Source organism: Ranitomeya imitator, chromosome 6 (assembly GCF_032444005.1).
Source record: "Ranitomeya imitator isolate aRanImi1 chromosome 6, aRanImi1.pri, whole genome shotgun sequence".
Classification (NCBI taxonomy): domain Eukaryota; kingdom Metazoa; phylum Chordata; class Amphibia; order Anura; family Dendrobatidae; genus Ranitomeya; species Ranitomeya imitator.
Genome location: NC_091287.1, coordinates 449,764,489 through 449,787,570, shown reverse-complemented (window position 1 = coordinate 449,787,570; position 23,082 = coordinate 449,764,489). Strand labels below are relative to the sequence as shown.

Genomic DNA, 23,082 nt, shown 5'->3' with positions numbered 1-23,082 from the left:
CCCAGACTGGAAGTGTCCGTCTGTGTCCACAGTCTCTCAGTCAGAGACTGAGACTGTGGACACAGACGGACACTTCCAGTTATTAAAAGTTATGTTTTATTAGTGGATATCCTCCACAGCTGATCTGGTCTTGAGCCAGAGGGTAGATGTATGGTGTGATTTCTACACACCTTTGCTTCTCTTGTCATGATACACAGAGATCAGAATACGGCCTGAGTACGCCGTGCAATGCACAGACTGATCTATAGTCAGTCTCAGCCTGTTGAGATCAGGTCAGGAGACCCGTGGTCAGTCTGAGATTTGTGGTCTGTACTCGGATTCTGATACATGGATATCAGAATTCGGCCCTTACCGAGGCTCACCTGTCGCTATGTGCAGCATTTCAGTCACAGTGCACATATTATTACCAATTAAAGGGACACTGGCTTTAAGTTAAGCAGCCATCTTCCTTTAGCTCCCAACTTTAGAAAACGAGCAATTAGTCATGAAAACAACTGCAGGCCAAACATAATACAAGCATTACTTGCCAGGATGCACAAGTGGGTTTAGTTCCATGATTCATCTGTTTACTGATGTACACTGGCTTCATACACCGAGAGAACCCATGAGACAGAGCGCACACCTACATAGGGTGAGTAACGCCGGGGGCCAGAGCGCCGGAGGGAGGCAAACATACAGCCGCACAAGCAGCAGGGTAATGCCGGGATTGTGAGGGGCCGACAGTCGCGTAGAGAGCGTTAAACGTCATTTTCTAGTGTCATCCGACAGGGCAGACTTGATTTTGTGTCTTTTAGTCATACCCACGTTTACAGCAGCTTTGTGCCAACTAACATGCCCACAAGCACAGCTCTACAGCGCTTAGTCATCTATCCTGGGACCAAGTCATCCTTCATAATCATCAAGATGTGAGCAGGAGGCGTTCTTCCTTAGCTTTCTCCACAGCAGACATATCCCGACATGTGATATTACTGAGTAACTAAGCAGAAGCCAGCGTGCCCTGCACAAGGCCGCCGAGGAGCGGGCATCTCGGCACCGTCACGTGATGTTTACTCCTCTGAAGGAAACTGCAATTCCTGCTCGGTTGCTTAGTGACGGCCATATACTTATGACATGCAAATGCAGACATTTCAAGAAACAATAAGAAACAGATGCTTCCTTACTGAGAGTGCTCCTGACGTGCAGAAGAGGCGCATACAACGGCAGCAGCACAATACCGCAGACATGCTCACATGTAACGCTATGCCAGGCGCCTACAGAACCAGGAGAACATCTGTCTGCACAGCCAGCCCAGCATCAGGCGGGGGGCACCGACATGAGAAAGTCTAACGGGGATCTGGCAGGAAGGTGACCTGGTTATTACACAGGGTCTCACGACAGAGCGGTGGCCATAATGCAGGAAGCAGAAACTGAAGTCAGCTGCTACTGCGGGGCCGACAGCGGGCAGGAGGAAGAGCCGTCACTGGGAAACTGCGGCTACCAGCTCACGGCAAGCACCGGCCACCGAGCGTCTGCTACAGCCCTCACCTAGGCCCAGCGGAGGGGTTCACACGAGGAGGTCACAATGGACACCTGACATAGGAGACTATGTATATACAGAATAATAAATTATAGATATAGATATATATATATATTTATACACACACACACTTATAAATATATACACATACACACCCGCGCACTTCCTTAACAGACTTACCTATTCACACATAAACATAAGCTATAATATATTATATGACATGTAAAAATAATTTTTAATAATTGAGCCATTGGACAGTAACTGAGCCAGATGAGGCTGCGGGTGTGACGTGTACCTCGAGCATCATCGGTCCGAGCGCATCCTTGTCTATGACACTTTGGCCTGTTGAGGACACATCCGCTTTCTGAACTTCATCCTCATTTGAAGCTGCTGCTTTTTCTGCATGAAAGAGAATTTTTAGGATCTCATAACTAAAATACATTGAATAGTTAACAGTGCACATAAATACAAATAACAATAGCGGTTTCCTACGGCTACTTTCACACTTGCGTTTTTCAGCTTCCGTCACAATCCGTCGTTTTTTGAGAATGCAGGATCCTGCATTTTCCCATAGACTTGTATTAGCGACGGATTGTGACGTATGGCCATGTAGTGCACTGGATGCATCGTGTTTTGGCGGACCGTCGGCACAAAAAACGTTCAGGGGAACGTTTTTTCGTACGTCGGGTCCGCCATTCCCTACCGCACATGCGGGCCAGAACTCCGCCCCCTCCTCCCCGGGACTTTACAATCGGCAGCGGATGCGTTGAAAAACTGCTTCCGCTGCCCACGTTGTGTCAAATTTTCACAACATGTGTCGGTACGTCGTGCCGATGCTTAGCGACGGACCCGTACCGACGCAAGTGTGAAAGTAGCCTTAGGCTGATCATGAACAGTAGGGGGCAGACAGACGGCGGTATTTCTTGTGCGAGGATCGCATTGGACTCTTTGGACTGACTGGAGCACGACAGCTGCATAGAAATACATCACGCGGTCATGCTCAGGAGAGGTGCCGGGCCCGTCTGTGCAGTACAATGAGATCCTCACACAAGAATACGGCCGTCTATCTGCTCCTTAGATGGCTAATGTCGATGCTTCTGACTTTGCCAGTCTTTCGGTCTGGGGCTCCTGCGTTCTCTATGAGAAGGCTGCTGACCTACATGTCAGTCGGGTGCTGATCTCAGGAGAAATTATGCTATAAGCAGTCTAAAACTGGACACAAAGAATCAACATCTCCCCTGACCATCAGTCGGCCAGTGCCCCACAAATATTAGGCAGAAGCAGCAGGACATTGTAGTGTGGTCATAAAGAGATGATCTACTTTTAGACAAATTATGACATTTCAGTTCATCAGAAAAAACAAAAATTACGACAAAACTTACGAGAACACTTAGGCTGCATTGTAGCAAAAACTATTTTTTAAACCAATGCCACCGAAATGTGTGAACACAGCCTTACTCTTAAAACATCAATTTGCATAATGAAGTCATGCAAGTAAATGGCCCAGCAGGCAGTACATGTAAGCGTTCACCAAAAATCCCAGAGCAAGCGATATACGAGGCAAAACAATCTTCAAATTCACAGTAGAACCCATGTGGAACGTGAGACCATTTCTCGGCAGATATTTGAAGTTGAATTCCTGCCCCTTATAGACATACCCTAATACTGTGAAAAACCATCGATACTTTGGTTTGAGGGACGCCAGTTGTACATTTAGACTGATCTCCATACACGAGGAATCCTTACACCATACTGAGCAAATAGACACAGTAGCCTCAGCTAAATTGGAAAGATCTCCAAATGGAGAGGTCCTGTCCATCTGCATTCCACAAATAGCTCCTATTCCCCCATCAATGGGAACTTATTCTGGAAGGTAGAGGGAAGACCGACGCTCAGCTGGGTTCACAGCTCGCACATGAAAAATGCACTTTAATCTGGCAAATGTAGAAGCAAACAGACCTTTCCTCCCGCTCTCTAGTAAAATCGGCATCAGGGGATTTCTGGGGTTTAATTTGAATCTTGTCCCAGATTTAAAAATCAATCCAACCTTTTATGAAGCGAAGCGGCGGCGCTAACATAGTCGTGGAGAGACGGACGTTTACATTGGGGCGTTGTAGCACCCTTCAAAAAGCCAAAGCAAATACAGTAATTTCCAGTATGTGGCAAATCCATTTCAACTGGGCTTTCTTCACTGATCGTGATATGACGAAACAGTGGTGAGGTCCTTGTAGACGGGAACATTTCACTCTCTTCCAACCAGTGTGAAGTGTTGGTAAATTTATGGTTAATTCACCCCTACGATGGGTAGATATTCACTTCTCAATAGTGCAAGAGACCGAGGCTGCCAGTGGCCTAACTACTATTACGGCTGTCCTTACAAATATCTTACGCCTCAGCGTTCCCACTAGAAGACTCAAAGGAAGAAATCACAAGGAGGCGACAAAAGCTGCAGCAGCACTCTGGTTTTCACAGCTTCTAAAAAATGCTATGAATTTCAAGTGCTACATCTTAAAGATTTTTTTTTTTTTGTTGCACATTGCAAATTTTGCTCATTTATTTATTCTGATGCTTTTTTAAGTCCTATAGGACAGACTATGGGAGAAAAAGAAAAAATAAGTCATACCCATAGCAATATGTACATGATACACACACAAAGATCATGAAAAACATGGGTGTTAAAAAAAAAAAAAAAAAAAAGATTTGCACTTCACTACCTACTACCTGATTTACCTGATTTCATGGTACAGAACGTGTGAACGTTTCCTATACTGTGACTGTAATGAGGTAATCTGGTCACACCATTGTAATCTTGTAAAGGTGGGGTACCAAGCAGGGCTGTGGGGTCAGAGTCGGAGACTTGGAGTCGGCGTCATGGAAATTGAGGAGTCGGAGGTTTGGCTTACCGACTCCACACCCCTGGTACAAAGTTTGGACACAATCCTCTATCGATAGGGAAGGTGATAATTTCCCAATTGTTGAGAGCCCAAACGCAGGGAGCCCCCCTGTTTCTGAGAGCCCGTGTGCACGACGTTGTGCTTGATCGCCATTCATTCTTTATAGGACCACTTCAGAAAAGCAATCGGCAGCTCTTAGCCACTGCCATTAAGCATGAATGGAGCGGAGGTGCACATGATTGACCACGACTCCATTCAAGAGCCTCGGTTTGAGGAGGAGATTTGGATCCCAGCGATTGGACCCCCAGCAATCAGAAAGTTATCTCCTATAATTTGGAATAACTTTTAAATTTGTCAAATTCCTTTTAACACCAGACATATTTAGCTCCAGCGATGGAAAGGCTGGGCAGCAGTGAATCAGAACATGACTCCGATCTGGTAAAATGCCCCGATCGGGGTTAGGACGGCAATAATGAAACATGTTGTTGTTGTTTTGAATACATCTCATTGTGTTATGGAGGAAACACAGATCTAACTACTAAGCTCCAAACACCGGAGTCCTGTGTGTTACAGAACAGACTGACGGGGGAGTAAAGAAATCCATCCCAAGACAACAGATCTCTGCGGGGTCAGTAAAGCTATGTGCACACACTGCGGAAAGGTGTGCGGATTTTTCCGCACTGATTTTGGTAAAGCCGCAGAAAACCCGCACTGTGGATTTACCGCGTTTTTTGTGCGGATTCCAATTGAGGAGCAGGTGTAAACCGCGTCGGAATCCGCACAAAGAATTAACATCTGCGGAATATAAACCGCTGTGTTTCCGCAAGTTTTTTTTCCGCAGCATGTGCACTGCGGATTTTGTTTTCCGTAGGTTTACATGGTACTGTAAAACTCATGGAAAACTGCTGCAAATCCGCAGCGGCCAATCCGCAGCGTGTGCACATAGCCTTATACAATTTCCAGATTATTAGACTGCTGAGTATGAGTAAGAAGCTTAGGGAGACCACCAACACCTAATGGGAGACCATTCGGAGATACAGCCAGCGATCATATGTCAGGGCTTTTCCCTTAGTACATACATGTAGGACAATGTAGGCCTCTCGGGAATTAAGGACATGTTGCTACTCAGGAAAGCTTTAGGAGGTAAGCAAGTGAGACAATTATACATCTGCACAATACTAAAATTAGAAAAGCTGCCATATGGCTTGGTGAAGCCGGCATCACATCCGTATTCATTAGGAAGCATTCTGCCAGCAGAAAACACAAGGCCCTTCCTGCGCTCTAGAATCTGTTTCTCTTTTCACCAATAATGCCTCCTGTATCATCCGGCTGCTGAAAACTCCCACAGTGACCAGAGGAAAAAATGTAATGGGCGCAGCTGCACGCGTTCTCACCAGGACCAGCCTGCCGCAGACCAGACACTTCGCCTTATCACAGATATACTTCACCCTCATTAGCACTATCACAGCTTCCCCAGGGAAGATATCACCGATACAGGCGCAATTCCGTTTTTCCCTTCTTAGCCGAGAAAGTGAGACTTTGAAGCGATGCCAGGAATTGTTTCGTGACGCACGTGACAAGATGACTAAGCATACAGGGGCCGACCACAGAGCAGCCAACACTTTGGGTTAAAGTATTGTAAAATTAACCCATACAATTACATTTCACCGGAGCGATCACACACCTGCAAAACATCCACTAGACCCCTCATGAAGAGTGCACCGTGTACTGCTCGGTGACACAGGAAGATCACGCACATAATGTGACTGGGCTTTCCCCAGGCTTACCCTTTTTGGAGACTAAAGGTACCGTCACACTGAACGATATCGCTAGCGATCCGTGATGTTGCAGCGTCCTGGATAGCGATATCGTTCAGTTTGACAGGCAGCAACGATCAGGATCCTGCTGTGCCATCGTTGGTCGGCGAAGAAAATCCAGAACTTTGTTTCGTCGCTGGATCTCCCGCAGACATCGCTGAATCGGCGTGTGTGACGCCGATTCAGCGATGTCTTCACTGGTAACCAGGGTAAACATCGGGTTACTAAGCGCAGGGCCGCGCTTAGTAACCCGATGTTTACCCTGGTTACCAGCGTAAACGTAAAAAAACCCAAAAACTACATACTTACCTTCCACTGTCTGTCCCCCGGCGCTGTGCTTCTCTGCACTGTGAGTGCCGGCCAGCTGGAAAGCAGAGCACAGCAGTGACGTCACCGCTCTGCTTTCTGGCTGGCGCTCACAGTCAGTGCAGAGAAGCACAGCGCCGGGGGACAGACAGCGGAAGGTAAGTATGTAGTGTTTTTTTTTTTTTACGTTTATGCTGGTAACCAGGGTAAACATCGGGTTACTAGGCGCGGCCGTGCGCTTAGTAACCCGATGTTTACCCTGGTTACCAGGGGACCGGCATCGTTGGTCGCTGGAGAGCTGTGGTGACAGCTCTCCAGCGACCACACAGCGACGCTGTAGCGATCGGGATCGTTGTCTGGATCGCTGCAGCGCCGCTTAATGTGACGGTACCTTAAGGCCTTAGTATATGTGAACGAATATTAAAAACGCCTTCTGCACCTTTCTGCGCGGGGACTTTGGTGACAAGGCTGCAGATGTGCCAACAAAGACCAGAGGCAGCGGTGCAGACACAGGGCGAGGAACATTGATATTCTTATTTTTACACACATCAAACCAATAGACTCAAAAAAGATGGGAAACCCCACTAACATCATTATTATATAACACTAGTAGGAGGGAAAACAACGTCTTACAGAAGCTCCAAACTGCAGCTCCGCAAAACTAGAATACTTGCTCCAAAACCAAGCAACTCTGCAAATATCACTGATGATACATTTTCTACCGTTTTCTGATAATGGCTCTTATGCAGACCGCAAATAATCCGACTCTATGGTCATAAATAATCCATTTTATCTGTCCCTACTTCTTGTTAGGGGGAGCAAGTCCTAGAGAACGGATGAAAGACCAGATTGCACAGGGTTCTGCATCTATTCTATAATTATACATCGCAGACATACAACATGAAGGAAAGGTAGGTGGAGTTTACAATAAGTTATCATGCTTAAAAAAAGAAGGCAAATAGAAGGTGCAATTAGAAGGCTATGGCACCACGATCAGGAATAGTAGCGCTTTGGATGCAACGTATTTTCGCTGTGTTCTAATTGCCGCACTTATTTCTTAGCACATGTGGATTTACGTCATCTAATGACAGCAGATTGGTCAGAATCCACAGCCGAGACTAGCGTCTCTGCTACAGAGATTGCCATGCTGAGAATTGTAAGGCTATGTGCACACGTTCAGGATTTGCCTGTGGAATTTTTCGTGCAAATTCTGCAACTCTTGGCAGAAAACACAGGTCAAAATCTGCGCATTTTTATGTGGAATTTGTGTGTTTTTCTTGGGGACTTCATGCGTTTTTACCCCTGCATTTTCCTATAATGGAATGGGTGCAGAAACGCACAAAGAATTGTCATGGTCCTTTTTTGAATCTGCTGCGGTTTCAGTGCGGAATTTTCCGCACCATTAGCGCCGCATTTTTATTTTCCCATTGATTTACATTGTACTGTAAATCACATGCGGTTCTTCAGCGTTTCTGGGTGAAAAAAAACGCTGCGGATCCACAGTAAATCCGCAACGTGTGCACATAGCCTAAACCCGCACTGCGGATGGGTTTACATAGTGGTAAATAGATCCACAGTGGGCACAGGATTTCTAGAAATCCCATCCAATGTGCTTGTATCGTAGAACGCATCGTCTTAGACGCAGTGCAAAAGTGTTGGGTCCAAAACGCTGCTATTCCGGAACGCAGCCTAAGAGCTGGTATGCTTGTTACGATGTATTCACACAACCATGTATTGTGCCACGTTTCAATAAAACACACAGAAAAACACACAAAAGTCTTAGGGCCTGAATCAAAAAGAATGATGTTGTGCAGTGTGTGAAGTAAGGTGGGCCAAATTCATTAAGGAGCGTGTATCTCTGAATGGATTTAGTGCACCTCTTACCTGCCGTGTGCCCTCACAGGAGGCTGACTCCATTCTTATGCTGTAAATTATCATCAATTTGTTGTCTGATTGGCCGTGTCCCCTCTCGACTAAGCTCTGCCTATTTCTGAAAGAGTCACTTTCTTTTTTTTTAGCAACTACAATCAGCGCAAAATATCTAGTTAGTTTTACTAAAAAATTCCAGCAAAAATTTCTGCTGAATCGATGGCCAGTCGGCACAGTTTTTACAGGTGGAACACATGGTCGCTGTGAGCACACATAGCTTCACTATGTATCCCTTCAATCAAAACAGCAAACCACCTGCCGGTGTGATTACAGCTGAATGTCTAATTCAGAAGGCAATACCCCGCGCCAAGCCAGATCTGTAATACAGGAACATCTCATGCAAGATTCTGCCATTTACGAGGCAGGGACGGTGCATTTTGTACTCCGCGGTTCCCATGTAGGAGCTCATCCTAGGGCTGCGTTCACACGTCCGTGTGCCACACTTCACGCATCTCCTGATCCTCCATGTCCACAGCATCTCGGCATATATGAGGCTGGCGAGTGCGAGTCCGGAGACTGCGGCCGCCCCATGCATTGTGGTCCGACACACGGATTTATGAATCCAGACTTTGGGACTCAGACATTTCCTTGCAAGAACAATTCGGACTCATTTAATCATTACTGACTTGAGCTGTTCAGGGATTTTACTTAAAAATAAATAAGATTTAAAAAAATATATATTAAAAAACATGCTTGCTGATGGTTTCCAGCAAGTCCTAAAATGCTGACTGAAGATAAACATAGCTACTTTGTGGTTTACTTGAATTTCAGCTTTTTACACTGTCCTAAAAGCAAACTTATCTGCCATCATGCATTCAGTGCACAGTCTATTATAAATGATCCATTTCTTTCAGTGAACGCTCACTACCACAGCTAATGTATCTGAGCCCCGTTCACTTCAGTGGGGAAGAGCTGAATGCCAGGAGCAACCTAAAATCTAAATTTTCAAAACCTGGACTACCCCTCTAAAATGTCATGTTCTGAGAAGCAGATTGTGGTCAATATGTAGCAAAAAAAAAAAAAAGGTCCAGTGTGAGTGTATAATGGGCAGATTTGTGTGGCCACATTATGGATGCAAGTCCTGAGCAAGGACCCAAGCTGACCGTTTCATAGATCCGTAATACAGGCACACTCATGCACCCATAATACCCGCCTCCGAAACTGCTCCAATTCTACATTTCCGAGGACAAGTTATTGAATAATTGAATAAAGAAAAGACTGTTTACGGGAAAGACTCCAGCGGTGAATATAAAAGTGAAACCAAAAATGCAGAAGTGAAATACAAGAGAGAAATAAGGGGGATAAGGCGCACAAGCAACGCAAGCGAAACCACCGGCAAAGACAAGGAGGCAGAAAAGAATGGATGACAAAATGATCAGAAACTTTCTATGTAATAGCAAAGGTCACCGTGTAAAGCATCCAGCTGTGCCATTACCCTGAGCAGCTCCAGGAGGCTGCAGCGTGGTTACAGACCAGCCAAAGGGGGCGCCTCACGATAAACTTGGCAAATTGTACTATTAAGAGACTTGATCATCAGAGGGTGGTGTTCCCCACAAGGACCCCTGTATGAGCCAGAGCAAGGTGCTGATCTGCACCCTGGCACCCGTGGTGAGGGTGCCAGGGTGCATGCATCACTCCATACATCGGCGGCCATGCTTTTAGCTAAAGCTTTCCCCCTTCCAGTAAAATCAGCTGTTTGATGACCTCTGACAAGACAACCCTAGAAGTGCCACCAGGTTTCGCATTAAACTGCATCCATTGTTAATAATAAATTCTATATTTTTATATAGCGCTAACATATTCCGCAGTGCTTTACAGTTTTGCACACATTATCGTCACCTGATGAGACTGATGTACTTAGTTTGAAAATCCCCGCCAGAAACGATGTAATAGGCATTTTAATATCAGGCAGTAAACCCTACAAGTGGATTATACTGCCATTCTGACCTGCACTTTCTAAATAAGTACACCAGCCTCATCAGGTCTAAGAGATTATTTAAGAATTTACGTGGATTGTATTGGAAATTCTGGTCATAGATGGCTTTATTGTTACAGAATATATTCTGAATTAGAGAAGTCCACACTTATTTCCATTTTTCCTGCACTTAGCAAATTAAAAAACAAACAAACCGTAATTCCATATAGATGAACATGAACTTCTGACAGCCGACATGCCACGCAGAGGAAATATCCAGGGACCAAGTGGGAAGATCCCGGACACCTCTGCATGGAGTGAATCATCCTCACAATTTTTAAAAGCAGCAAATTGGTGTAAAAACCCAAGAACTTCCTCCGATGTGCATCTGATGAAATGTTAACAGCTAAGAATGATTACAATCCTACTAGAGAACATCTGCACCAAATAAACCTACAAAGCAAGTACCAGGACCCTGCAAGACAAACACATGCCTGTCAGATGAAGTGCCGAGTGATGTACGGGCGTCTCTACAACACTGGTCGCTAACAGAATTCGTTATGACAGCCTAACAAGTGCCAGTAATTAATAAGATGGTGACATCATGGCGCCACCATGCATCATTACAATCAGCGCCAGATTGCACATGCCCAGGTGCTATGAGAATGTGGCCCACAGATGCTACCTTCCCACAGCCCAGGAAATGTCTTGTGTGTAAGTGCCAGTCCTGACATTATACAATATCATCGAGTGTTGTCCATTAAGTGATTACTTCGGATAGATTACTCACAGGATAGAGAGGCTCCTGACAGGGACCTTGGGTGCCTACATACAAGTCATTCAGTACAAGAGATGTGGTGCACTCCGCATGGAAAAAAGGTGCAGGCTGAACACAAAGTCACAGTGTCTATAGAAAAAACAGCCGCACACTCAAGACTTGCAGGTTTTTACGTGAAAGTTGTATTTTTTATTATTAGTACAGGCATCACCAAATGCTTATTAGTGTTCAGAGAAAATGACGGATACTTTAAGTTACGGTTAACGTTTCCACCAAGACTGGTCTTCGTCAAAACCACACTTCTAATGGAGGGTAGAAAAGGTGCAGAAGCAGTCTGGAGTAGGCGAAGTCTGCAAGGGTCCTGTAGCACTGAGTCCGTCACACTGGTGATGCCTGTACTAATAATAAAAAATACAACTTTCACATAAAAACCTGCAAGTCTTGAGTGTGCGGCTGTTTTTTCTATAGATACATACAAGTCATGTCAGACTGCACATGAAAAAGAATCGTGGCTTCAACGTATAAGATATGGCAACTAAAATTATTAAGGGGACAGATGATCTGCAGAACCCCACGTTATCAACCTTAGGGTTACACGGTTTGGGAACAAGATGGCTTCAAGAGGAACTGTCATCAGATCAAAGACAGCTTTTTTTCTCCTCACTGCTAAGTACTGAACTTGTTTTTTGGGGGAAGGGGGGCAAATTAGCTCTATGGTTCCTCAGATATGAGACTTTAGTTATTGTTAATTTTCAGGAGCCCCGATAAGTTTCTATATACACGCACACAGCGAGGCCTGTCAGTCTAGCAGACCGTGGCAGGACAGAAGCTGCCGGGGATCCTTCAACTTCAGTTTTTTTTATTTGTCTTCTTATATCAAGTTGTTAAAAGTTCTATTCAATTTATTTCAAATAATAACATTTATTGGGTTTTCCAGGATAAAATTTGTACTTCCCTCCTGCCATGCCAGCACTGCCCTCCCACTGCTGCGGCCAAGCATATGGCTCGTTGGTCGTGTGCCGGCTACATCACCAGATAGTGGCAACCAATAAACCACCCATACAGCTCCTATATAGATCACCCCTAGCGTCTCCAGACTTCAGGATGCTGGAAAAGCTGGATAGAAACCAGTTTAGAAGCTGGAAACTTTTTACAGATTTTGCCCTTTAATTGTACTACTGCGGCACCTGACAGGCCAAGAGATATTTTTTTCCTCATTCTGACAGCTACTATTGTGGCTTAGCAAGCACTATGTTAAGTTTCATCCTAATAAGATGCTTGCTGAATAAAAACCTTGCATAATGTTATACACGTCATACTAAATGGAGAAAATATTGTAATAAGACTGGGAAAGCTGGTTATACTGGAATGGTTTGCACAGAGCTAATGCTCCAATTGGCAGCGCATCGTTAAAGAATCCGGCTTCAGACAACACCTCCACCAGGACAGGTGCTCCTTCCCCAACGCTCTTCTCAAGTGTCTTACCTTGCTCTTTGATCTGCCGAATCTGCTTCACAGTTTCCTTCAAAATTGCACATTTATCGGGTTTAAAGTTGAAGTTGTCAATATCATTGAAATTAGCGAAAATCAGCTCTGCCAGCTCCTCGATGTATCTGTTCTCCTGCTCTCGGTTACGCTTCTCAGTGCTCCTCTTGGGGCTGCAAAACACATTGATAGAATGAATGGACAGCACAGGTAATTGGGACATTCCTCAGCTACACACCGTACAATCACGCATGATCCACTGTGTAGCACATAACAGCTTAGTTTTTGTTTTTTTGTAAAGGACACTATGTTCCTTACACTACAGCGATGGGTGTGACAAGCTCACCGGTCTTATGCCGCGGGGCAATGTGTATTTCTACAGTACCCATCGGCTCTCCGATTTATTACATACATTTATAATTCTGGGACCCTTCATCTTAGAACCTTGTGCCATTCCTCTATTACTCCCCCTGGAAATATAGGACTACACCGACAGTTGTGTGTTCCCATTACTCTTGTGAAAGAAGCCTCTGACAACATATGCTCTGACGTTGTCTAATCAGTGCTGACAGTGTCAGATTGCGAAGACATGTCGTGCCGTTGCAGTAAACGTTATGATGGCTAGACACAAAGCACAGCGTTCTTCCAAGACCTCCTGAACCATTGTACAGCCAAAAGCAATCCCCCCAGACTCCCTCGTGCACAGGAGCACTTGGCCAAACGCTGCGGTATCATCTAGGAGTCAGGATGCCCCGGACATACAACCCGTCGGACCATCCTGCTGATATCGGTGGGTGCAGCAGATTTAGTCTAATATGTATAGAAGGCCATTATATATTAATAAACTGAAGATGTAAATGTAGACAAATGTATCAAGAACAATTATCCAGATGCAGAAAGCTGGGACCAACTATAATCTAAAGGAGACAAGTTCTATATGTATCAATTAGAAAGGCTTAAAAATACAACACACAATGTTTATGTCATGTAAGAATCATTTTCAGTCCTTTTATAGCATGAAGGGATAAGACTCATGATCAGGCTCCAGGCTCTGCTTCCAGTCCATTATCAGAACCATACAACTGCCGGGAAGAGGTCCACAAAATGCCAAAAACCTATCAACACAAAAGCTTCTGGAAACCATGCTACTGGACAGGCAATACAGATCTTCTGGGTGATCTACTGCTCTCCACTACTACAGCTTAGTAGGAATGGAGACGTTTGCCATATAGAGTCTGTTAGCCTAAAAATGGTAATGAAGAAACAGGCTGTTTAATGGCGCGTTGCAGGAGCGTTCTTAAGAATGCATTCTTCACCATAATCTTTCCGTGTAAACAGGCTGCTGATCACCCAATGATCAAACAAAACGCTCGCCCATCGGGTGAAAGGATCATCGTTCTCTACGACGCACCATCCTGCGTAAACCAGACTCACACTGTCGGGAGCAATGGAGGCCGAAGTGCACGGAGCGACCAATTATATATCGATAAGTGCACATCATTTACTGCGGACTGCCAGTGTAAACGGGCTATTAAATGACTGTCCGTCAGTAAAACTTTACTGATCAGTGGCCGTTTAGTGCAGCCCGTTGGTCGGTGTAAAACAACTTTTCTGTGATAATGTGGTCACTATAGCGCTGATCGTGGTCTATAAGGTGGTAAATATCTGGGATGGGAGTGCGTAAACCAACCTAGTGGTGCAAATTTATGGGGCCAACGACACTGCACCTGGTCTGAAAATATACAAGTAGCGCCAAAGGGTTAAAGTGGAACAAAAACGTCAACCACAAAGTAAATGCAAAGCAGTTTCATTCCTAAAAAGCCATTGTTAGCGTTTCCCATCCATATGATGAGCACAATAACATTTAATGGAAGTCATTGGGATATTCTAAAAATTACCAAAAGACTGGAAACACCTGTCACAGGAACCTCTGTATTAACATATCCTATAGCCTCCTGCTATCGGCCAGCACCGAGAAGGGTCTACAAGAGGAGGCAGAGGTGGGCACACATCATCATTCTGTGCACCACAAAGTACCCGTAAAGTAAGGACTATGGCATGGAAATATTAGCACTGCCGCCTTCCTGAGGGTCATGTGAGCAATTTGCCTTATTTGTGCCGGCTTAATAGGAATGTGAAAAATAATGAGACTCTGTGAGGGAATTAACAGTGTAACACCACATGCTGGATCTCCGCGAGAAAACAATAATTCTAGTCTTCAGTCCAGAGCAAAACATGGATCTCAATCACACAAGACAGTCACAAGAATCTATTAGTCACAGGGCTTGTGCCTCCTCCACCCCCATACGATGCAGCGCACATACATGTGCATGTGTGTGTGCACGAACAACATGGAGAGCGTGTCTGTGTGCACGAACAACATGGAGAGCGTGTCTGTGTGCACGAACAACATGGAGAGCGTGTCTGTGTGCACGAACAACATGGCGAGCGTGTCTGTGCACGAACAACATGGAGAGCGTGTCTGTGCACGAACAACATGGAGAGCGTGTCTGTGCACGAACAACATGGAGAGCATGTGTGTGTGCACGAACAACATGGAGAGCGTGTCTGTGTGCACGAACAACATGGAGAGCGTGTCTGTGTGCACGAACAACATGGAGAGCGTGTCTGTGTGCACGAACAACATGGAGAGCGTGTCTGTGTGCACGAACAACATGGCGAGCGTGTCTGTGCACGAACAACATGGAGAGCGTGTCTGTGTGCACGAACAACATGGAGAGCGTGTCTGTGTGCACGAACAACATGGAGAACGTGTCTGTGTGCATGAACAACATGGAGAGCGTGTCTGTGTGCACGAACAACATGGAGAACGTGTCTGTGTGCACGAACAACATGGCGAGCGTGTCTGTGCACGAACAACATGGAGAGCATGTGTGTGTGCACGAACAACATGGAGAGCGTGTCTGTGTGCATGAACAACATGGCGAGCGTGTCTGTGTGCATGAACAACATGGCGAGCGTGTCTGTGCACGAACAACATGGAGAGCGTGTCTGTGTGCATGAACAACATGGAGTGTGTGTCTGTGTGCATGAACAACATGGAGAGCGTGTCTGTGTGCATGAACAACATGGAGAGCGTGTCTGTGTGCATGAACAACATGGAGAGCATGTCTGTGTGCATGTACAACATGGAGAGCATGTCTGTGTGCATGTACAACATGGAGAGAATGTCTGTGTGCATGCACAACATGGAGAGCGTCTGTGTGCATGTACAACATGGAGAGCGTGTCTGTGTGCATGTACAACATGGAGAGCGTGTCTGTGTGCATGTACAACATGGAGAGCGTCTGTGTGCATGTACAACATGGAGAGCGCCTGTGTGCATGTACAACATGGAGAGCGCCTGTGTGCATGTACAACATGGAGAGAATGTCTGTGTGCATGTACAACATGGAGAGAATGTCTGTGTGCATGCACAACATGGAGAGCATGTCTGTGTGCATGAACAACATGGAGAGCATGTCTGTGTGCATGTACAACATGGAGAGAATGTCTGTGTGCATGCACAACATGGAGAGCATGTCTGTGTGCATGAACAACATGGAGAGCATGTCTGTGTGCATGAACAACATGGAGAGCATGTCTGTGTGCATGAACAACATGGAGAGCATGTCTGTGTGCATGAACAACATGGACAGGTTTACATCACACCGACACAATTTCATCACAAAAACTCAACAGAAACTCATCATAAATGCTTGAGAATCATGGCCGCCATCTATAGGCAGCGCATCAAGAACTGGAGGACGCCAGTTTCCTAGGTGAGGAGTACGATACGTGCCCGCAGACTGTTTTCTAAACTGATCGCTGGTCAGACCCAGCCATCTTCAGAGCCCATGGGCTTCTCCGATGCCTCTGCTAGCAGCATGGGAGAGGGCACATTTCTGGCCAGCGGCTCATCCATGCTGCTAGACCAGCTGTCAATCATTGCCCCTGGAAAGCAGGAAACAGAGGCTGGGGATGGGTGCGCTCCTGCGGATGGGTACGCTCCTGCCGATAGGAACTTGAAATAAGCCCTTTAATCAGTTTTCATAGTTTTCTTGCAGTCAATGAATGTAAGCTGAAAACCTGTCCTGTCCAAGGCATTCGTCCAAGGCACATTGTTCCCAAAAAAACGTGTACAGTCCAGGATCCATTCTTTTTGTATAGGAAAGCTCAGCTTACTCTGTTATATACAATTAAATCAATGGTATACCTGGCAGATAGACACCAAAAGAACATGCATGTGGTACAGTGCGGCATATGGGAACGTTAAATATATGCCAGGAGCTTTTTCTAGAGGATACTTTGAGCTGTGTGCACATGGAATAACTACATTACAACTCTCCCTTAAAGGGACATTGTCAGCACAGAATGACTGTTCGAACCAAGTCCAGGCGCTCAGTGCACCATGGTGGGGTCAATGATTTACATACACCTTCCCGCCTGCTTGGATTTCATCTATCTCTACCCTTCTCTGAGTGTATATAAATGTTTGGCCCCGCCGTGAAGCACCGAGCGGAGGGACTTGGATTGAACAATTGTTCTGTGCTGACAGTCCCTTTAATAGGAGTCTTGAACCACTTTAAGAGTATGTTCACACAAAGGGTTTTTTATGTGTCAGAAATAAAAAACAAACAAATCCTATTTGTAGAAGAGTCTGCAGAAGAAATCCTTTTCTGACAGATTTGCAGTTCAAACTGTCCTGGGTGATTTTCGAGCAGGATCTGCCTCAATGGGTAACAACATCTCACTTATTGTGGCATTTTTCAAAACCTAAGAAGAGAAATGTGTGACCGTATAAATGGCAACTGGATTTCCAACTGCGCTATTTGTGAGAGCGCAACTTTGAGCGCACATACCCTTATAGTATAAAAACTCTGTATTCCAAAGAAACTTTCTGCACACTGCACACCATGTGGCAGGACAGAAGGTCTTGTAAGATTTCTCGCCTCCTGGACATCGCTGGTCTGTGAACCGAAGTAAAATCCTTTAGCTGTCCTATGGTAACACAGCACAATTACCTTGGGCCAAGCTGATCGGGACTTTCTTTCCTCTTCCGCTGCTCCACCCTGGAAGGGTCTGAGGGATTATCTCCTATTCCACTCATCTTGTACACATATCAGCAACTAAAGCAAAGGGGAAAAAAAGGAATGATGATCAGCAGAGATCCACATGTGATGCCAAGTGATAAAACACTGCTCAGTTTCCTCCTTATAGTGTGTACACAAAGGTGAAATGTGCATACAGAAAATAGGGAATTGCAGAAATAACATTATGGTATCAGAAATGTTTCCTGTACTGGTGAAGTGACTACAGGAGTACTGGTGAGTGCAGACCTCCCCCGCCTGCACACCTATCAGCGAGCTGCTGTTTTTGGCAGCCTGTGATCTGTCAGTGGGCAGCATAGCAGGTTGTCATTGAACAATCTGACTGCTGACAGGTCGACAGAGGCAATAGTGGGCTAGTGAGATTCCTAGAAGCCTTGCTGTTCAGAATCTGTCCGCTCCTGTGGCCAAAGGAAGCTTCTGATTACATCATATTAGGGAATAGGGATGCTCTGCTGTTTTGCATCATGTTTCTAAAAGAGTCTGTAAAAGGGACGCTATAAAACATCAGAAGAATGGAAAGGAACCTGACTGCTCGCATACAGGACGATCCGATATGCCAGTCATGAGAAATCCAGTGTAGAAGCCATAGGCAAATCAGTAGGAAAGTCCTGCTACCAACTACATTGCCATGCCCCCAGTGAACGGCCAACCTGATTTTCATATGGCTTCTATGCTAGATTTCACACTGGATCACTGCTAAAAATGTATCAAGGTTTTAAAGGGAACAAGCACCTCTAAAAGAGGTAGTCTGGTGGAAGAGGCAAAGTCGTGACTGCAGACTGCCACACTGACTACTCCCTAGTATTCCCAGTGCAGGAGAGCGTTCATGTGATTGGTGCACTTGTCACGTGCAGAGTAGACTCTACTCCCCAATGTAAGGTTTTCTGCCATTTGGGCACGTCTGATTTCGGACTGCAGATCGCATTGTTCTCCCGGAGGTAAGCCACAGTCTATCTTCTAGAGAACATGGGAGCGCTCGGCCAAACGAGTGCCCCTCTGTAGCGGAGAGTTGGCTGACATGACTGCCGGCCAAATGATTGGCAGAAGCATCGTTCAGCTGACAGCCACTTAACGCTTATGTCTGGCTTCAGATATCTGTCACCACAATGATGTGCAGCAGATAAGTGTTCAGTGGGTACGACCCCAGCACATTGATATCTAAGGCAGCTGTCACTTCACAGGGGGTGATGAATGCATTTTACTCATGGTGATGGATAGAGAAAATGAAGGAAAAAAAGTGGTTTTCTACCAGCTCCGGTCTAAAACATAAAAGACACGGCTCATTGTTATCTAGGTTATTGTACTTCCCTACCACTTGGTTCCTTTTTTATTTTTTTAAACACGAAGACAATTTACTAGATATACCGAGGCAAGGGTGCTACCTGTAAAATAAGACGTGCCTTCTGCTAGGTCCAGCAATATTCAGTAATCTTGGGGGACATTAGCCTGCCGGGAGCACACCATAACCAACCTGCCCCAGGTCAGCTTCTAGAATGGGGGATGAGGGAATTATTACACCTCCATCATAAATGGTTAACAAATATGTCAGCAACAATTACATAACAACTCATTCACTGCTGCTGCCCATGATCCTCATCATCCAATGCATCCATATCAGTAGGCGCTAACCCTCATATTCCTCTTACTCCATGCTGATGTTAATTAGTAAAGGGTAATAAGAGAAAAAGACAGAAAGAAGTAATGTGGAGGTTGCATAGAGGTCAGTGCTTCCTCAGCACAGGAGATAGCCTCGCACTACGCAGGAGACATACAGAACTTCCACTTTCTTAACACAATCGGTTTATTTTATTTTTTACAATGAACATTTATCTTGAAAATTGTATCGGTTCACGTAAAGGCAATTAATCTGACGGCTCACGATCAGATGTGATCTGCTGGCACTTAAGACCCCCCCATGCATGTTACATAAAAGTTGGACAAACCGACCAACTTATGTACAGGGGGGTCTCCCAACTATCCCCCCACAGGTTAGGTTGAGGGAAATGGAGATTGTGTGGTTGGATTTCAATTTCCCAATGTTTTTGTTCAGGTGGGAGATCTGCACTCACAGACCACCCCGGGACACCAGGCTGAATCACATACATGAAGTGGACGCCAGACGAATCCCTGTACAGGGTCCTACCCTATAGAGACCACCAAGTGAGGCCTTACACGCTTGTGTATGTTTCACAAATGGACAGTACATAGATGTGGCCGCCTGAAACGAGGGTTCATTAGAATAGCCGCTTTTTGACAAACGTAGGAAACAAATCCATTTTTGTGGACCTCAAGGTGATGATGTCTGTATAAGGCTTCATTCAGACGTCTATGTTTTTTCATGTACGCAAAAAAACCATACACGAGTCATCGGTATTTTGGCTCCTAGTGTCAGAGTTTGGGCAGTGTGTTATGGATAAATGGATTACAGAGCTTCTCCTATCCCTCGGAGTTAATCTCCGCTGTACACTGATGCCATCTGTGAGACGTCTGTCATTTGCTTGGATCCATACACTTGTATTGGCACCTTATATCCATGACTCCAATAAAACAAATTAACAAGTCGCCATGATTTTTGCATGGACAGTGCCCACAAAGGACCACAGACATGTGAACAGCCCCCATAGACTTTAACAGGTGCATTTTCTGTATGTGAAAACCGAATGTCTGAATGAGGCCTAAAATACAGATAACATGCCAGAGAATAATGTACATGCAGATTAGGTCTATTAAAAGGAATCTGTCACCGGGATTTTGCTACCCCATCTGAGAGCAGCATGATGTTGGGGCAGAGACCCCGATTCCAGCGATGTGTCACTTACTGGGCTGCTCGATGCAGTTTTGATAAAAATCAGTTTTCTCTGCTGCAGATCTAGAAGCTCTCTAAATGCTGATCTCTGTATAACCCGACTGCACCTCTGACAGCTTGCTGTGTACACTGTGCATAGGCAGAAAGCTGCCAATCAGTGGTGGGGGCGGGGTTATACAGAGATCATGAATATGGAGGACTACATTGCAGCAGGGTTAACAGTCCGCCTGTAATAATCTCCTGCTGATAAAACACTGATCTATGAAAACTACCCTAAGATCGATCAGTAAGTGACACATCGCTGCTATCAGAGTCTCGGTATTTTAAATATGCTACTCTGAAATTAAAGTTGCAAAATCCTGATGACAGATTTCATTTAGCTAAAGATGATCACAATTTTTCCCTTGCTGGATTCCCCAGCGTAAAGTTACAATCCGTAGGGTGATTCGGCAGTAAATATTCAACTTTCCATTAGCAACACAGGGAAAAATGAATCAATAGCCATTCGCATCAACAGGAAAGAAAAGATGAGAGCCACACTTGCAGAGGGACGGACTCTTACCGCTATCAACTTTGAATATAAGATGAGGATCCTGAATTGAGGCAGAATATGCCAACAACGTAACAATGGGTTTTCATCTACAATGCCTAAAGATGCTTTATATAGTGTAATACACATTCTTATCTATGGAACTTCAGGTTGGACAATAGATTCCAGCATCTCTCCACCCACTTGGCTAAGAAACCCCAGTAGGTGCAGCCAGGACTCATGTCACACCTCCGTCATGGCTGCAGAGCCCCTCGTCCAGTGGTCATTTGGTGCACACATCTGATCGGAGGTCCCGGACCCCGTCATACAGTGATGTCAGAATGTCTTTCCAAGGTCATGAATGGAAAGTTAGGCCTGGTGATTTTTTGTTCCTGGTAGAAATGGCTCCTTCATTCACTGTCATTCATTTTACCTATTTTTATTTAGCTGTTTCTTTGGTGTTCTCCAAAACGACAATGGTAAATGGTATCCAAAACAGCTTCTAAGGGGGGGTTGTTAATTTCTGTCCCGGGCTGCTGAATGGCAAATCTGAAGAGCAGGATTGCTAAGTTTCAGAAATGTCAGCAGCTCATTAATAGTTTCATTCATTTCACTGGAGTTCTATCAGAAGAATGGGACATTTTTTGACTTTTCTGCAACAGAACCAGCAGTCTGTGTTTTCGACCTTATTCACACGTTATAAAATAATAGCACATAGCTAGAAATAAGTGATCACTTTATGATTGGTGGGGGTGTGACCTCTGGGATCTCCTACAAATAAAGGGTCTGAGGAGCCAATTTGGCCCTTCCCCCAATATACAGGGAGATCCTCATTCTTAGGGCCACAGAAGTCGCAACCTCGCTGATTATACAGTGAGTATATATTTAAGTGACATGTCATTACTTTAAAAAAAAAAAAAAGTTACCCTTTAAAACGGTTTAAATACACCAACACCATGACGGGTATGAAACATCCATCCACATGATTGCCAGCAAACCCTGCCAGCCCCCTACAGCCACCATAGGGTCAGCCACGGTCCCGGGACTCTGACCAGTGATACCAAGGCTGCAGACTGCACTGATCTTATCATCAAAAAAAAAAAAAATTGTTAAAGGCCAAAATAAACCCTCAACAAAACAAAAGAAAGGCGAGAAAAGAAGAAAATAATGAAAACTTTACTCCAGGGACTGGTTTCCAATACAAGACCACAAAATACGGTAATCTGGAAGCTCCCAGATCCAAAAATGGAAGGCTGTGATTGTCGTCATGTACCGGAGTGACGCTGTGCGGGGTTACAAGGCTGCACGTGTCTATGAACTCTTCACCACCTAGGAAGTGATCAGGCCGAGCAACGCCCCGTACACAGTATATACACACTGCACACACACTGTACACGCCACACTGTACACACCACACACACACTGTACACACCACGTAAACACACACACTGTAAACACACACAGTATATACACACACACTGTACACACACACAGTATATACACACACACTGTAAACACACACACACACAGTATATACAAACACACAGTATATACACACACACAGTATATACACACACACAGTATATACACACACAGTATATACACACACACAGTGTAAACACACACACTGTACACACCACACACACTGTACACACCACACTGTACACACCACACACACACTGTACACACCACGTAAACACACACACTGTAAACACACACAGTATATACACACACACTGTACACACACACAGTATATACACACACACTGTAAACACACACACACACAGTATATACACACACACAGTATATACAAACACACAGTATATACACACACACAGTATATACACACACACAGTATACACACACACAGTATATACACACACACACTGTAAACACACACACTGTACACACCACACACACTGTACACACACAGTATACACACACAGCGCTCACCTGACAGCGCTCACACTGTGCCCGGCCATCACTAATGACAGGT

General features: G+C 45.1%; 1 protein-coding gene across 9 annotated transcripts in view; it reads right to left on the bottom strand.

Moving 5' to 3' along the window:
• Nucleotides 1–23,082, bottom strand: part of NCOA2 (nuclear receptor coactivator 2) — a 202,145-nt gene that overhangs the window by 34,610 nt on the left and 144,453 nt on the right. For all 9 annotated transcript variants that reach the window (XM_069731453.1, XM_069731457.1, XM_069731450.1 and 6 more), the window contains 3 exons: nt 17,665–17,769; nt 12,641–12,813; nt 1,812–1,915 (listed from right to left, as the gene is read on the bottom strand). In XM_069731453.1, coding sequence (XP_069587554.1) covers nt 1,812–1,915; nt 12,641–12,813; nt 17,665–17,750 — 363 coding nt within the window. In that variant the 5' untranslated portion in view covers nt 17,751–17,769. The remainder of the gene's footprint in view (nt 1–1,811; nt 1,916–12,640; nt 12,814–17,664; nt 17,770–23,082) is intronic.